The sequence below is a fragment of the Abramis brama genome (assembly GCF_963993115.1).
Source record: "Abramis brama genome assembly, chromosome: 17".
Taxonomy (NCBI): domain Eukaryota; kingdom Metazoa; phylum Chordata; class Actinopteri; order Cypriniformes; family Leuciscidae; genus Abramis; species Abramis brama.
Genome location: NC_139979.1, coordinates 25,024,214 through 25,043,137, shown reverse-complemented (window position 1 = coordinate 25,043,137; position 18,924 = coordinate 25,024,214). Strand labels below are relative to the sequence as shown.

The 18,924-nt window shown below is 37.3% G+C and overlaps 1 protein-coding gene across 3 annotated transcripts in view; it reads right to left on the bottom strand.

Annotated features, from left to right (window-relative positions):
• The window catches only part of trak1a (trafficking protein, kinesin binding 1a), a 76,843-nt gene that overhangs the window by 39,248 nt on the left and 18,671 nt on the right, over positions 1–18,924 (bottom strand). The window contains exons 2-3 of one of the 3 annotated variants that reach the window (XM_084088583.1): positions 17,090–17,379; positions 32–226 (exon numbers count right to left, since the gene is read on the bottom strand). Coding sequence is in view for 2 of the 3 variants with exons in the window: in XM_084088584.1 (XP_083944710.1) it covers positions 32–226; positions 4,654–4,657 (199 nt within the window). In the remaining variant the exon portion in view is untranslated. Of the gene's footprint in view, positions 1–31; positions 227–4,653; positions 5,018–17,089; positions 17,380–18,924 lie in introns of those variants that run through there. The other 2 variants (XM_084088584.1, XM_084088581.1) reach the window with 2 other exon arrangements.

Here is an 18,924-nt window from a genome sequence, read left to right as displayed (position 1 = left end):
AGGAACCGGATGAGAGAGTGATTGTGCTTACGGAAATATTTGAGGGTCTCCTCGATCTGTTCTGTGGTCAGGTCGAGGTTGACGTCGGGTGAGATGAGAGGAGTGTGGAGCCAGTCGTCGTGGTCATAGCCGTATATCGTGTCAGCTCTCAGCTTATAATGAGGCAACTGCTCCTCAAGCAAACTGATGATTTCCACCTCAGGAAGATCAGTGCTGTTACACACATCTGACAAGGAGAGAGAGAAAGATGAGAACAATCAGGCGCCAGGGAATGGAGACATTTGCTCAATGAATCTGACTAGAAGAAGAAGAAGAAGAAAAAACCTATGCTAAAAATAACCATGTTTCACATGGTACAACCATGTTTTCTGGTACTCTAGTAGTCTTTGAAGTCAGTGCATTTGCAACAACATGTGACAATTTATTTAAAAAAATTTTCCCCACAGAATTGAAAATAAATTAGGTTTTAAATTATATAACAAAAAATAAATTGTTCAAAATGAAGTCAAAAATACTTTTTTGGTAGTTAAATATGGGTGGTGGTTACTCTTCTAGGATATCTGTGTGAACAGTAATTAGTTAATGCATTAACAATACATTTGTTACAGTATTTATTAATCTTTGTTAATGTTAGTTAATAAAAATACTGTCGTTCATTGTTTGTTCATGTTAGATCTGCAGTGCATTAACTAATGTTAACAAATACAACATTTGATTTTAATAATGTATAAGTAAATGTTGAAATTAAAATGAACTAAGATTAATGAATGCTGTAGAAGTGTTGTTCATTCATGTTAACTAAAGTAGTTAACTAATGTTAGCTTATGAAACCTTATTGTAAAGCGTTACCGTATGAACTTGATACATTCACATAGATATACAAAAAGGACTTTATACATTCACTAAAAACAAGCTTGGGGTGGACAGGGTTCCATTTACTGCAAAAATAGCCCAGAAACACTCATACACAGTGCATAAAGTATTCAAATACATTTTGGGCTCGAAATATATAAAAAGTATGCCATCTGATACCATCACTGATCTAATGTACCACCACAGTAAAATACCACATAAATTCTTTAAAGCCAATGAAGCATGTATGGTTGTAATAACTGTGTGATAAGAGTGTAATAACACCAACAATTTACTAGATGTGACATCAAAGACACACGCTTGGGGTCAAACTAAATGCAATACATGAAAATACATTAAGTGTGAATCTAGACTGACCTCTAGTGGTCTGTTGAAGAACTACACAACTAAGTTTAAAATTTTCTGACAAAACCTTATGAGTTTCTCATGAACACGCATATAAATGGCAATATTTTTAAAACGACAAACCAGAACAACAGATAAAACGATGATAAAACCCACAGATGGTGGAAAAATACTGAGCTTCAACTTCTGAATTCATAAGCACACAAACATTACGGCATTACATTACAGCTAAATATCAAGCGGCCACAGTCTCAACAGAATATTTTATTCTGCCCATCCTCCCTTCAGACAACATGCTGTTGTTCAACACTGCAGCCTCTCCTCCGTCAGACAACCAGCCCTTATTCCAATCCACCAATATCATTATAACCCTCTTCTGTGTAGGAACGACTAAATTGCTGCAAGCAGAAATGTAGGACTGAAATATATGTGGTAAATAAGAGACTCAACCACCATGTGTGATGGAGGCCGCATGCTCGTGTTTAACCGAGCACAGGGGTTTAACCTCTAGAATGGGACAGGCCCTGTGGCTACATTACTGAGTGCACACAGAAACAATGCAAACCCGTTACACCGGTAATGCCAAAGAGATAAACCACTGTCGGTCAGCCGAGAGAGAGAGAGAGAGAGAGAGAGCGAGAGAGAGAGTGAGAGAGAGAGAGCGAGAGAGAGAGAGAGCGAGAGAGAGAGAGAGAGAGAGAGAGAGAGAGAGAGAGAGAGAGAGAGAGAGAGAGAGAGAGAGAGAGAGAGAGAGAGAGAGAGAGAGAGTGGCATGTAGCACAGTGCTGACTCCTTGACCCAAGATAAAAGCAGTGTTCACCTTTAGACAAGGTCACCAAGTTTGTGCCACGAATATAATGCAACCTGACAATGAACTTTGCATGATTTTAAAGCTGCTGTTTGTAATTTTCCGTTAAAAATTTTCCGCTACTTTAAAGTGAAGAAACATTTGGTACAGTAGAAAGCGTTTGTCAGTCTTTTATTTAAGCGTTTATTGCAGGTATGCTCACACATAGTTCCAAAACAGGTTAACTGGAAAAATGTGCCTAAAAACTACAAAAATGTACCATTTAAAAGTTTGGAAAAATTGTGCTTTTTATTGTTTTTGAAAGTCACATAACATGTTCACCAAGGCTGCATTTATTTGTAACAGTAAAAACAGTAATATGGTGAATTATTATTACAATGTAATGGCTTGTCATTTTATTACAATTTAAGTTTTCTATTTTAATATATTTTAATTCATTCCTTTGATGGTAAAGCTGCATTTTCAGCAGCCATTACTCCAGTCTTCAGTGTCACATCATCAACTATTTGGTGCTCAATTATTAATAATGGTTCTTATTATCAATGTTGAAAACAATGTTTTGCTGCTTAATATATTTTTAAAAAAAGCCATGATACAATATTTCTCTGATGCATAGAATGTTCAAAAGAACAGCATTACATTTTTTTTTGTATTTTGTAACATTATGTATTCTTACGTTTGATCAATTTAATGCATCCTTGCTGAACGGTGTTAATTTGTCTTTTTTTCTCCTTTTGTGCCGTGATACGTACAAAAACCAATGCAATAAAACGCTCCCAGATTCATGTTCATCTGTTTCAGAGAAAATTCGAAATGCTTTTAGCACCACTCACTGAACATTTCACTTGGAAAATGTCAAAATGTGCAAGAAGCGATGTAATATTTTGCAGAAATCCAACAGACAGACTGGGTAGTGTTGTTCACTCTAGAACTGAACTTACTCATGCACATTTTCAGGACTAACACCAGCATTTTCGGCGAACCCCTATGAGAATGGAACTATTCTGGAAAGGTTTCAGTGTTCTGGATGTCATCATCATGGATTTGTACTTTAGTCACTGACCCTTTGGATACCCACAGCAAATAAAAAAGGGGATTGACTTTGGTTAATTCATGCAGCAAAGATGTTGATTGAACGGGACAGTTTGAGATTCAGATTATAAAACATGGTCATCAGACTGTGTAAATGTAGCCGACTGTTCAAGAAACAGTAATTATTTAAGCATTATCTTAGAAAAACCAAACATAATAGGGTTTAACGTCCCTCCTGTTCTGTAGCGCTGTGCTGAGATAGAACTGTATGGTTCAGACAGTCTCTGGAAAGCATGGGGCCCATAAGAGGGAAACTTGCCCTGTATTGCACAGAACACATATCTGCCATATAAACAGACTGAGAATGGAAATAACATCTGTACAAGTGCAGTGAAAACATGGATTTTTTTCAGATTGATGAAAAGAAAATCTGTGCACAGGTATCGGATGAAGGTTTCGTTCTGTTAAAATCGGACTAAAGAGTAAAGAGTCTTTTTATTTATAAAGCCAACTGTAAAAAAGAAAAGAAAAAAAAAAGAGCAGGTCAGGACACACTCTAGCATTACCGTACATAGATCACAACATTAAACTAATAAACAGACCTGAATTCTAAGATTTATGACAACAATCAACAGCCTATCGGTTTACAGGAGACAGATGTGTTGAAATATAGTGTCCTTTTGCCATGGAAAGCGACTGCATGTTTGAGTGTGTGTGCTGTGGATGACCAGTGATTATTTCAGGCTTGTATTTTTACAGCAACAGCACTAGTGAAAACATGCTGTCCTTCCAGTCTCCTTCACCATTGAAGAACATTACCTACATGCATTTACGGTGGGGTCCAATTTGTAAATTAGCGATTTTATTATCAATTTTATTAGGATAGAATATGTTATCAAAACACTTTCAGTGACAAGTTGAAATTTATATATATATATAGTTGCACCAAACACTATGAAATTCTCGCACACATAAGCACATTTGGTTTGTAAAGCTGCAAGCTGTTTCAAAGAGGCATGAACTCTACAAGTTTGTGTAAAACATTTTAATAACATTATTCAACATGATTTGAAAAATATACAGATCTTGTGCTTCAATGGAAACATGAACGTTTGACCCTTTGCACAAAGTACGCAACAGTCAACACATTTGCTTATTTCAGACATACTGCCCAGAACATACAATATATCTATATTTTACATCATTTTTATGGTTGTTCAATTCCAGGTTTTAATGTAGATTTAGATTTTAAATCACAGATTTCCAATGTGAAGCCAGACTTTTAAATCCCACTTATGTGTATTACAGATAGATAGATAGATAGATAGATAGATAAAATAAAAAGAATTAAAAACTACACTAAAATCCCTAAAAGTAACAAAGAATCTGACAGAAAATTTCCAATCCAAGATCAAATTTCTCTTTGAAGGCATAGTACAAACTGCCAACTTACAAAGTCACAGTTCAACGAACCCTAAAGACCAACAACTTGGCCTTAACCCTGAATCACAGAAGGACATCTACACAAAATCTCTGTCTACAGTGAGACACCAGAGCAAAAGTCCAGTGAGAGGAGAAGCAGTAACGTTACTCACTCATGGTGCTGCAGCCACGGGCACTCCGTTCACTCGCCCAAACTTACATTTTCCACTCCTTCAAGATCGGGCACGGCGTCGAGAGAACGAGTGATTATGAGAGGAAGAGAGGGAGAGTGGAAAGACGAGGGAGGAGGCAGTGAGCAAACGCGGACACGGCCCAGCCATGTCTGGCATGCTGATGACACCAGTCACATGGCCCTCACTAAACATAGACTGAAGCGCTCTCGGGCCAGTTGACTTCAGCGCTCATTGTTCCTGTCCTCCTGACCCTGGATCAGTTTTCTCTTTTCGTGAAAAAACACGTGTGACTTACAGTTCTTTGCGCTGAACGGGCTGCAGATCAGGGGTTTTGGGGGCGTGTGTTAGGCAGGAAGTTAGACAGCCTCAGGGGAACTGCCTCAGAGATAGATCTAGTAGTTTAACAGCTGTTCAGTGTGTTAGTAAGTATAAGGGGTAAAGAAAGAGAAGAAACCTCAACAAAACATAGTACATGCATGAATACACACAATAGTTTAAACATAACACAAAAATAAATACATTGGGGTCCACAATGGAAGCCTAGGATTCAAAATGAAATTTAAAACTAAAATCTAAAATAAATTGAATATATAATACCCTGATAATAATAATAAAAAATGTAAATATAAATATAAATAAATAGCATACATGCATTAAGCAGACTCGCAGAATAATATATAAATAATATTTAAACACGGAAATGATTATAATTTTTAAATGAATTATTTCCACTCAAATTGTCATGCTGGTAATATAAATGCAAATATTATTATTAATTATAAAAAAGCAAAACAGCAGCATTTTTATATATAAAATAAACACACACACACGCACGCATGCACGCAAGCAAACAAGCAAGCAAGCACGCACGTGTTTACCTAGCTATCTAAATGGGGACATTCCACATACGTAATGTTTTTATACTGTACAAACTGTATATTATATCCCTTTACACTAACCCTACCCCTAAACCTACCCATCACACAAAACACCTTACTTTATTTTTCATACCAGATTTACAAATGAGGATGTCCCCAAAGTGAGGTTTTTGGAGATTTTGTTCACTTCTGGGTACAAATTTATCCCCAAAATATACTTAAGTAGGTAAGCACACACACACACACACACACACACACACACACACACACGGGTATATATACAGGGGTATAATATATATATATATAAAAACAATGCTTTTGCTCAGATGATGATCTGTGACAAAGTATTAAAGCAATAACTTACTGTAACTAGAATCTCTCTCTCTCTCTCTCTCTCCACAAGTCAAGTAGAGAATGTCAAGGTGGTTTAATGTCACAGACTGCTACTGTAGTTTGACATGAGCTGAGTTCAGAACAGGGTGAAACATTTGGCCACATGCAGCAGACTACTCTAAAACACACACTACAGTATTTAGTAGACACTCTTATCCAGTGCGACTTCACACGTGACACTGACATGGTTAACAGATGGTAAACACACAACACAGAGAGTTATCTGATAGAAAACACTACTCATTAAGCGAAAGGACTTACGTTACTACCTTATTACCTGCACACCTAAAGCTCTAACTCCAAAGAAAGGACAGCATTTACAAACTAATATAAATGAACAAAGTCAAAACAGGATTTTTAATACAGCATATCAATTATATTGACTATTATAGACTGTATTAAAAATCCCGTTATTACTAAGTATATTAAAAGTGGTGATTTCGCACCTGGTTATTAAAGCCTAATGCGTTCTCTATTTATTTAAGAACACAAAAGGTTTTCATGACTCGGCAGTAAGAACATGAGAGGACATGTGGGAGACGCAAACGTGCATCGCAACACATCCAGACGACTGCCATAAGGAGATGAATGGGAATCTTTGGGAAAGAGCCAATCAGATGTAAATGCATCTTACTGTAAGTCTCTAATACATTTCGAAGATTTGCCAGTAATATGGCCAGTTACTGTCAGAGTCATGGCACAAAAGTATTTGCTCTCAACAGATGAGCTGTCAAATTTCTCATTCCCACTTTTTCCTCTCTATATCTAATTAAGGCTGAAAAGCAGAATAATATAATATAAAATAAAATAGAAAAATAAAACAATACAATAAAAAATTATATAATATAATAAAAATAAAAAGACAGACAACCAATATGATATATTGAGCTTACTTATAATATTTGACCAGCCTGGCCAAACCATACATCAGTGGCACATTACCACGGCAACGGCAGTCAAACAGTATTTCTGTTTTGGGAATTCTGAGATAATCTTTGCTGTGACTCAGGACAGGCAGTGCGACCTTGGCAACTGTGCCAAAACAATACTAAAGTTGACTTTACAAAACTGTATTAACCCTTAAACACACGTGTACACAACCTAGACCCTGAATGAGTGTGAGTGTTGTTGACTTGACCCAGACTAGACCAGTTTCTGAAGACAATAGAATTCAGAGCCTATTGTAATTTAACAAGTAAACAAGCTAAAATGAAAATAAGAATGTGGCCAGAGGAAGAATAAGTGGTGTCTGACATGTAACGTGTTCAACTGCAACACTAATGATGGTGTTACTAGAGCAAAGTACAGACAGCTTGACCGGTTCATTTGATGTCGCAACATCTTTTTGTACAAACTTCACGCATGATTTTTAAACACTGTGTTGATTTGCTGCCATGAAAAGGGTACAAAACAGACGCGAAAACGTTTTAATTATATAGTATACCAAATAATTATATAGTATTTTATTGTGTAGGCTATTGTTTCAATTGGTAAATCAACCATTTGAATTTCCATTAAGTTACTCAGTTTTTTGTAATATCCATTTAAATAACAAAGGCCATATATATTTTTTCTTTTCTTTTTTTTTATAATTCATGTTGATTGGGACACTTTTGCCTGAGATGAAAAAAGTGTCCCCACTAAACCTAAATTCACCAACACACATAAATAATGATTTATTATATAAACATATGATTGATACATTATGAAAACTATATGATGTAATCTTAATTTCAAAAGATGGTTAAAAATACAAAAACTGAAAGTTGAAGCTTACACCGACATATCACTCTCAAATCCTTCACTTTATCTATTTATGTTCAGTCCTGTTAGGCATCCTGTTAAATAATCAAGCTTTAATTAATAACGTTTAAATGTATGAGCTTCCCAGAGCATATTTCTGCAAATCTGACAACACAAGCATTAGGGCTGTGACGGTGGCAGTTTTTTACCACCGCGGTGGTAATGGACCCAAATACCGGCGGTGTTGCGGTGTTTGGGGGGTTGTTTTGAAATAAATAAATAAAAACAAAGAAACAACACAATAAAGCCTCTAAAGCATTGCAATAAATATCAGTAAATACTGGTAACTTACATAATATAATAAATCTATTCTATTTAAGAAAAATCTTAATCTATTTAAGAAAAAAAAAACTTTTGTTTAATATTTCCACACAAAGACGCGTGATACAGCCTACCGCTCTGCGCTTTGAGAGGGATGTGGGACACGAGCAGGAAAGAGACCATCAATCTCTTTTCTGATATCTTCATGTTTTCTACTTGTAAAAGGTATGAAGAGCGAATTTTATCTTCCACATGGGCAAGACATTTAAGCTATGTTTGCGCGCTGCCAGAGAAAGCCAAACTAAAATCACCCGCGCGTGTGAAACGCGCTTTACAAATGAACTTGACGCGCCTATACCAATATGTCTAATAACAAGCACAAACTGTGTTAAAAAGAATTTGACGTACATGTAAAAAATGTAGGCTATATCTGTCCTACAGCGTTTTTTCTACTTTACCACAGTAAAGAATACGAAAATAATCGACCTAAAAGCGAACAAAGGAAGAAACGTTTATAATCCCCGAAATGGGTGAGACGCGAGTGAAGGTATGGGAAAAGAAAAAAGAGATTCCATGCAGGGATGAGTCACGATTTTTGAATATTCGATTATGTTCTAATGTCTGTTGTGCGATCATTCTCTAAAATAAAATCTCCATGTTCTGGTGCTGATGCGGTTGACGCGTTCATGTGGGTGACGCTGCCAATAACGCACACAACAGCTGTCACAAACCGGCAAAAGTAATGATTATGAACGTGTCAAATATAGCAAGGAGACATTTGAATTGTTATTAATAAAGTGGGTTTTTTTGTGTCAGTGTTGGGCTGCAAAGATGAAGTTGACGATGCTCACTCGTCATCTTCGCAGTGAACGCGCCTATAGAGAGAATTGCACACTATACGGAATACATAAACATATGCTAGTCGGTTTATTTTCGTTTTTAATTGTCTTGTTTAAAAGTAGACAATTCAACTTTCTATATGGAATAACTAATGGAATATTTTTAAATTCGCTGATTATCGGGTGAAGATCGCAAACCAGAATTCAAAGCCGACAAAGTTTAAATTTATGGACTCACGCACAACTCTCTCATTCGTCATGAATTCAAACTTTTCCATGGCTGCGCCTGCAAAATAACATTTAATTGCTAACCTATTATTTATTTTGTAAACAAAGCTTTGTGTGTCATAATATTAATGTAAAACAGCATTCACATACAAACTTTTTTTGCAAACCACCGCCCCCTACTCCTCAGCCACCGCGGTGGCGCTTTACAACCGCGGTGGTGCGGTTGTCAAGTTTACCGGCACAGCCCTAACAAGCATATTGTTTACAGACATTTGATGTAAATGCAATTTTACGTCAAAGACCGTAGCAAATGGACTGAATTAAAAAAAGACAAAACATGTAACAGAACTATTTAAACTCATTTAATGCATATGGGTCAAAGGTCAAAGATGAAAGCCAGCTCAGAGATAAGATACGCGTCTGCTCTTCAGACAAGTTTAACTGCTGCATCTCAAACCCTCATTAAACAGAACAAGTAAACATAGGTTATACTGCTCGGCTCAAAGCCGTTTGACCTGCTGTAAAAAAAAATATATATATATACTGTATATACTTGAAAGTGGGACATAACGGCCGTCACATTAACCCTGGACATCCACTAGATGGCAGTGTGCCGTGATATTGTGTCCAGACTATAGAAAAGTAGGTTAAATGACCTAAAGCTTTCCATATGCTAATGAGCTGTCTGTGGCATTACAACACTCTAACCGACGTATCTTCACAAATGAAAGCCAAACACTGAAAACACAATGCCGTGAGGGGGGTGGAGCGATGATCTCACTCATTCACCGTCTGTCCTGTCCTTCAGTGGAGGAAGGGCTGGTCACAAAACCCAACCACATTTCCTTGAAGCAATGTATCATCAAGCTGACTGAAGACATTATTACCTATGGAGTACAGAGAGCCCTAACCTGGGATCAGGGTTATTGCAGTTAACTAAAATTAAAACCATGATAATGTATTATTTTTCATTACTTGAAATAAAATAAGCATTAACTAAAATAAAATGTTTATTTTTTTTAAAGAATTATATTTCATCTAGTTGCCAAGGAAACATTTCTCACTTTCGTTTAATTTAAAGGCACAATATGTACGATTTTTTTGGTTTAAAATATCGAAAAACCACTCAAAACAATGTTATATATTTTGTTGTACTTGCATTATCCCAATTTTTTCCAACAATGTTTAAGTCCAGAGAAATCCGTAATTTTAACCAGTGTAACGGCCCGTGTCAATGCTTCGCCTGCCAGTGACGTCATATCCACGTTACCCTCGATTTACCCTCGATTTTCTATGTAGAAACCATAGAAAACATCAAAGATGCTTTAATATATTATGTGTCTTATTAGACAGGTATGCAACTGTTTGGATACCTTTATCAACAGAAAACTAGTCATTTTTATATAGCTCAACATGGTTAGTCTTATTGTTTGAATATCTTGTTTTCTTGATTTACCGTGAGTAACAAGTGGCTAACATAGCAAAATCACAAGTCATCCAGCTTTTATTAATATGATATTCACCGAGTAACTTTATTACGACTTTCAACACACTCAAACATATTTTAGTATGATTGTTTTGACCAAGTAAAACAGCGCTGCGTTACCCTTCAATTTTAATTCGCCAGATAAAGTGGCCTGTATGAGTAGTAATTCATCACTTGCAGCTGTTTTATTCAAATGAAAAAATAATGCGAATTTAAGTGATCAAACGTAACTGTAACAAAGTTCAAGTTCAGGGAAGAAGGACTTTAAGGACGAAGAAGGCAGGCGTTAAACGTTTAAACATAAAATAAACAACAAAACAAAAGGAGCGGTAGCGGTCGACTGCGGCATATAAGCATAATAAAAACAGCAACGTAAAATGTCCCAGGCTTCATACCACAATAACGTTAATAAAACTTTTTTCTTTTTCCTGTGGGATTGCTTTCCATCGGCTGTGGAGGTGAAGATGACAAATCCCATGATTCCATGCTCATTCACAGCGCCATCCAGCTACGCCTTTGTTATGTTTTAAAAAAGCGACTTCTAGCGGCGAAACTTACATACAGTGCCTTTAAGTTACTAAAATAACTGAAACTAAAACTTAAAGGTGCTGTCTGTAAGAATGACAGCTAGTGGTCCAAATACGTACTGCAGTCCAATTCAAAATATCGGAGATTGTTGTTTCCCCTGCCCCCTCCTCCTCAGACTCGATGCTCACGCGGGTTGCCAGTTTGAGGACACGCAACAGGAACGAGCACAATTGACAACGAAAGCCGAGGACACTTATAGACTGTGAGTTAATGAGTTGAATTATCCGCGTTTTAATATGCTCTTGTTCAAGGCTTTTAGGTTGTGTGGAATCTGCAATCTCTGACCCAGTTTGTTTGCTCGTTTCCAAGGCTGTGATACGCTGTGTTTCCTGCCAACTGGAAACCAAGAAGATATTGAAAGCTTCTTCTGATGATGTTTGAAGGAGATCTCATATTTAGGTATCTGTGACGCTTACTGAGTGATCAGAGTTATGATTTTCCCCTGGTAAACGATAAACAGGTATAGAAATCCCATAAGCCACACGTGTCAAACTCTGACATTGGACACCCATGGCCTAAAGTATCAATGTCTTGACAGCAACCACACAGAACACCATAGCAACATACTAAAAACAATAAAAAACGCCTTAATCCTAGTAGCAACACCCTGTCAAAGCACACATGTTAGAAAACTTCTAAGAATGTCAAAATCTAGCTATGATTCCTGTAGTAACAGTACTAGACGTCCCAACAAATCAATAGCAAACTCAACTGGTAAATTGTACATTTTTATAAGGAGATGAGTAGGAAGTCTCTCGCTGTTTCATTAAGGACTACTTGTCAGGAGCAGGAGGAAATGGCAGCACAGAATTTGCATTATGCAAATTCAGCCAACTGAGAATCTGTGATATTAGCAGAGGAAATCTCACAAAGGGTCTTGAATGGATTATATCATAGTCAGTGATTCCCGTTAAAGTATTCACCCTAGACAAAACCAACCCATCACCCTCAACTCATTTAATACCCACAATAAATGATTTACTTTCCCTCAAGTTATTCTAGATGTATATGACCTTCTTCTTTCAGCCGACCGACCACAAACAAAGTTATAATAAAAAAAATATCCTGTCTCTTCCAGCTTAGTAATGGCATTGAATAGAGTTTTTGAAGCTCCAAAAAGCGCATCCATCCATCATAAAAGTAATCCATACGACTCCAGTGGGTTAATAAATGCCTTCTGAAGCGGAACGATGGTTTTTGTAAGAAAAATATCCACATCGCGTCAGAGGTCACCCTTCCGCCATCATATACATATACGACATATACGTCATATACACCTGGGATGGCTCGAGTAAATTATGGGATAATTTTCACTTTTGGATCAACTACTATTCCTTTAAAATTAAGGCTGATACTGATAAGCTGATAATTCTTCTCCTTTACTAGCAAATGGCCAGCATTACATTTTGTGTCTAAATAAATAAATAAATTTAATCCAAATTCATTTTAAATGCTACAAGTGAATTTAGGCATCAAAACATTATATATATATATATATATATATATATATATATATATATATATATATATATATATATATATATATATATATATATATATACACACAAATATGACTGGTTACAACCCTGACAAAAAATAGTCGAGTAAAAAAAAAGAAAGAAGCTCATCCGAGATCTCTTTCCCATCCTCCCCTTTTCTCTGGGGACATTGTAAACTAAGGAAGTGACCAAAAACGTTCATCTTCAATTTGAATTCTAATCACACATAAACATAATAGGGTTACACAACTACAGACCCTTAAAGACAAGCAGAGAAAATTCATGAGAGCCTTTTTGTCAAGGCTTCACACAATGTGTCTCCAGGAGACAACAGGAAAAACTACGACAGCCAAAAACTGGTGCCAAAAATTCAGTTACACTTGCCAGTTACGTTAATTTGGTGTAAGGCATTTATCTCCAATGAATGGAATGAAAGCATTTGAATGTGCAGTCCTATTCAAACACACTGCTATCCACAGTATCACACACACACACACACACACACACACACACCATTATGAAGACATTCCACAGGCGTAATGGTTTTTATACTGTACAAACTGTGTATTCCATCCCCTACCCAAAACCTACTCAAAGAAAACTTTTGTTACAAAATTTTTTTAACAACATTTTTAATGTTTAGTATGGCCCTGCCTTTAGTATGGCCCGGGAAGAAGTCCAAGAAGCTGTGGAGCTTACATCAGTGCGAGCTCGGCAAAAGCGCACATCGAGAGCACATATCGACCGCAAAGGGGGCGCTCGCTAGCACCCTTCTGAAACCTAAAATGACAAATGGGACACCCTACGGTCACAAGACCCAAAAGTGTGCCATTTGGGACAGGGCCTATGTTTTTAAGCCATTTTAATTATGAGGAGTCAGGAAATGTCCTAATAAACCACATTTACGTTGTAATACCAGTGTAATACACATGCCATTATACAATTTTTTTTATATCCTCATAAATCATATAAACACACACACAAATGGATTGAGATGCTTTTACCTGATGAAAATGTATTCTTCTATAATGAAAATGAATGAGTACTCCATAATGCAAACCAGACAATGAACACTGAGCAGTCCATGCTAGTCATTAACGCTGACGCATGATGAGATCTTTGAACTTTAAAAGCTTGGTTCAGGCCAGATTAGATTAGACCACCAGTGGATGGACTTTCCTTTCAAAACCATAATACAAACTCAGCTCAGACACTAAAAGCAAATCCAACATGATTAATTAATTGCAGGTCACGTTTTTTTAATACACTATAAATGTCCCTAGAATTTGACAGATACGACACATGAGCACTGGCTCAACCAATGGCATGAATCTGGGGCACCTGCATTAGTGTTGTCAAAATACCAACATTTCTGTAGTCGGTATACCAACACCAAGCTGGGTTGACAATGCTGATTAATCAATTTTAATCGATCTTCATTTTATTTGACCTGATAGTGACTCTTAAATCTCAGGTCACTCTTTTAGCCTTGGCTGTTTTCAGTTAATGCTTGAACAAAACTTCACTAAACATTATTTGTAGCACGTCTCTGAACCAACAATCGCAATAAGATTTCTGCCTTGTTACTTTTGAAATGAAACAATGTCTCAGCTTTCAAACTCTGTCAGCTTTGATACAGCCGCCAAAGTTCAAGCCAAAGCGTTACCCGATCATCACTTCCTCTTGACTAGTTATAGTCCCTGAGTTTGCGCTAAAAAAGTGGGCGTTTTAAGCAGTATTTAATGAATTCTTCTGACTAACTTAAAAACCTCAGATTGGCCACTGTATTCATGCACTCAATCGGCTAGAATGCTCAATGCTTCAGAAAATACTTTGTAAAGAGAAACCTTTGACGCTTTTAACACAGCATACATACAAATACGCACGAGAATCACCAGATTGATTCTGTACTGCTAAAAAAAAGTTAAAAGCGTTAAAAAGTAAGTTAAAATTTTAAAATATAAAATTATTTTATTTTTGTACAAACTTGGTACCAAAGTACAAGTACTTTTGACAACACAAGAACTTATTTATACCCCGGATGTCTGCATATCATCACTGAAGTCTAAATACTAGACCTGAACACCTCTACAACACTGGAACAAAGAGCCACAATCCCAGCTAGACAACAGCTATTTTTAACACTATGAGTGGAAAGCGAGAGAGATAGAGAGTGAGAGAGAGAGTGGGTCAGCTCTTTCCCAACGTATTACCAAGAGGAAAAATGGATTGTTTCAGTCTTAAAAGAAATGATTTACAAGTCTTTTACTGCTGACCAGTGTTGGGAACGTTACTTTAAAAAAGTAATTAGTTATAGTTACTCACTACTTGTTCCAAAAAGTAACTGAGTTAGTAACTGAATTACTCTATAATAAAAGTAACTCGTTACCAGGGAAAGTAACTATTTGCGTTACTGTTAAAAAGTTGCTATATGTCAAAGAATTTGGAAACACTTTGCAGTTTGAATGTCCTGTACAAAATTACTGAGTTATGTTTTCACTGTTCGATCGCGTCCGCGCCTCACACACACACACACACACGCGCGCACACGCAAATCGCGCCCGCACCTCTCACACACACACACACGCGCGCACACACAAATCGCGCCCGCGCCTCTCTCCCTCTCCCTCTCTCTCTCTCTTACACACACACACCACATTCCAGCATTCCAATCTTTAAATCGCAGCCTGCTCCAGAGCCATGTTCAGAGCTAAGGCGGGGCTACAGATAAAGAACCCGCGTATCTAACAGTAGTTCCGCATTACATTAAATAATTTGCACGCGAGTTTTATTTATTTTTATACCGTGTATTCTCCGTGTAAATGTATGCACCGAACCGTGACGCCCGTACCGTTTCGGTTCAATACGAATACACCGTACCATTCCACCCCTAGTTCTTGCCTTTGTTTGACCTCAATGAATTTGAAGTAGTATCTCCACCTTGAAAATGCCAACTTTTCATCGGATTGCTCCTGACTCGCCATCCCTGCTGCTTCATCGAATCTCTGTTTAGCTTGTGTGTGTGTGTGTGTGGCGCGTGTGCTGGCATGTGTGTAAAAACACTGGCTCTGATTGGCTACCATGAAAGACATGACTCTGCCTTAGCCAATCATAATCGCTTACCTCGTTATTAACCCACCTCCTCACTAGCTGTGTGAGCCAGGGAGGGGTGCGTTCGGATTACACAGTTTATCAGAGAATGTCTAATAGAGTTTATTCAATCAATGCATAGTAACGCACCACATTTAACGTCCAGTAATGTTAACGGCGTTGTAACGACGAGAAAAGTAATTAGTTAGATTACCCCGTTACTGAAAAAATAACGTCGTTACCTAACGCCGTTCTTTTAAACGGCGTTATTCCAAACACTGCTGCTGACCCAAGATAATAATAATAATAATAATAATAATAATAATAATAATCATTCATCATCTTTAAGATCATAATGACAGAATCCAGGACTAAAGCTGAAGAAACATGAGACCAATGACAGCACAGGTCAGGCATCAGTGTTGGCGCATGGCAGGTAATAAACTTTATGCCTCTTGAAGTGGCCTAGTTTCATAAATAATGGAGTCCAAACGGCCCTGTGTATGTTTGTTTGTGTGTGTGTGTGTGTGTGTAGGCTGTCCGTGTAGCATTACTCATGCTGAAAAACTGAAGGGAGTTACTACACTTAGTTCAGTCTCATAGTTCACTTAGTTCAGAAAGGCTTATTAGAAGCAGCCGGTTTCTTTTCAATAAGCAGACATTTATAGTTTCTCACTTCTCACATACCGGTTCACTGTATGAATGTGGCAATTTATGCAAGAATGGTTTTAATTTCCCAAATTGTGACAATAATGACACTTGGCAGATTAACAGAGGTGTCACATACATTATTCAGTTCAATTATGAGTACTAGGCAAGTATAAAAAGTATAAAAGTGGTCATTTTCATGCTTTTGTAACCTCTTCACTATTATCAGTTAAATTACACCAAGTCTACATTAAAGTCCCCAAGTGGTGAAAATCAAGATTTTAAATGTTGTTTATATGCTTATGTGGTGTTTTTAATATGGTTTAAGTCAAACCATTTCATCACCATTGCGGAGTATTTTCTCCTTAAAACTGCAGTGAACCAAAGACACTCTCAAAAACGCTTTGTTTCATTGGTGTTTCTGACGTCACAAACTATCTTGTAACCAATCATGTCAATCCAAGGTGTGATCATCAACAAGTGGATCTCTGAGTTGGTGTGAGTGAGTGGAGGCAGGGCTAATTTGCATATTCATGGAGCATTTTGACCACAAAGGAGGTGCTCTCGAACAGCCTACAATGACAAAATCGGACACCCTATGGTCTCGTGGACGCGCACACATCGGTCGTCCACAAGATCGTAAATGCATATGAAGTGTGCCATTTGGGACAGGGCCAATCCCCGAACTTTGTACACTCTGACCTGTGATGGTTCCTGCATCTCTGCAAATCCTGGAGGCATCATTGGCAGTGGTCTCGCTTACATACAGCTCCTCCTGGTGGTCTGGAGCAGTGGCGGGTGGGTTCCAGAGGCACTGATGAGGGTTCCGGGGGGAGAGCGGGACGGGCAGGGCTGAGGCTGTGGCAGTGGGGGGCGATACCACGGTGTCCAGCTTGACTGCTTTTCACAGGTCAACCCCAGGAGCCATAGGAAACAGCAGACACGTGCTAACTCTCTGTCAGAGAATCAAGAGCATCTCTGATGGGACGGATCTGGAGAGGAAGAGGAATGTAATGTAAAGCCAACAGTCACAGGATGGAGGTTTGTCTATAAGAATAATAGGTTTGACAGATTTTGAAAGGAGTCTCAGCATCAATATCCTTCTGCTTGTCAAAAATGTCAGAAGAAAACAACTGTCCTGATATCATATTCAAGACACAATCCTCATTGAAAGGATGGAATTCTTGAAAATAAAACTTTATTACTTACTAATAAAAGGCATAATCTTTTATTATATTTCTTAAAAACAAAACACCAGAATGTTTATAAATATTTTGTAAATATGTATTATTAATTCACTTTTCTTTCTTTTCTTTTTTGGAAAGGAATTACAAGAAAAGGTTATGCCTTTTTTTAAATGTTTAAAAACTTTGGTCAAATCAAAGTAATGTGGCATGACCAACAAAATTATGTGGTGCAGCAATTCCTGAGGTGTGTAAAATAGTTAACTTTGAAAAATATATTTAAAAATGTCATAAAAAAAATAATGATTAAGATCTGTTTACTCATGTTTTACCTGACTGTTATAACAAACAACATTTGAGCAGTTAAAGATTTTTGTTGTAAATGGCATAAAGCTTTTTTATTTTTAAAAGTGAAACATGAACTTTAGAACAAAGAACTTAGCACAAGCATTTTATAATAGATTTTTAAAAGCTTTTTTCTTGTCCTTTGCCACGTTGGTTTGGGTTTTGTTTTCACTTTCACATTTCATGTCTTTTATTTTGCAACACAGACGCGCTGCGCTAAAACACTACGTGAAAAAACTCGAGGCCTAGAGAGAAGGAAATGAATAGTGGAATAAAGTCGTTATTTTTGTTTGTTTTTGCGCACAAAAAGTATTCTAAGTAAGCCTATGGAGGAGTGATCCAGCTCTCAGATTTAATCAAAAATATCTTAATTTGTGTTCCGAAGATGAACGAAGGTCTTACGGGGTTGTAACAACATGAGGGTGAGTAATTACTGACAGAATTTTCATTTTTGGGCGAACTAACCCTTTAAGTCAAGTCTTTGTTTAGTTTGTTATTTTGTTCACTTAGGTTTGTCTACACTCGCCTCCAGTGGATCTGTTACATATTTATTTTGAACACTTATTATAAATGGATAAACAAACCTACCATATGTGATGCATAGCAAACGCCACAGAGAATCTCAGAAAAGCCCTACAAATCAATACAACAATTAATTTAGCTGATACAGATTGAAATCAGCCTGCGTTCCATTCACTCAGTGCTGTGATTTACTGCTGTACTGGGATCAGCAGTTAACCCTAAATCGACCAGACAAAGCCATTAGGACTGCCATGTCTGCCAGAGCTGTGCTGTATGTTACAACAATCAATCCCAGTCTTGGTCAACCAAGGCCACAACACAGTAGAATTCATTGTTAAAGCAGTACTGTGCTAACAAAGACTATTGCTGATAAATATGCGGTTGAGCTTGCTGAATGGATTTGCTAGTGAGAAAAGTAATGTGTGTAGTAATAGACATTAAAGCACAATGCGGTTTGTTGCATCTAGACATGTGCCGGTATTCGGT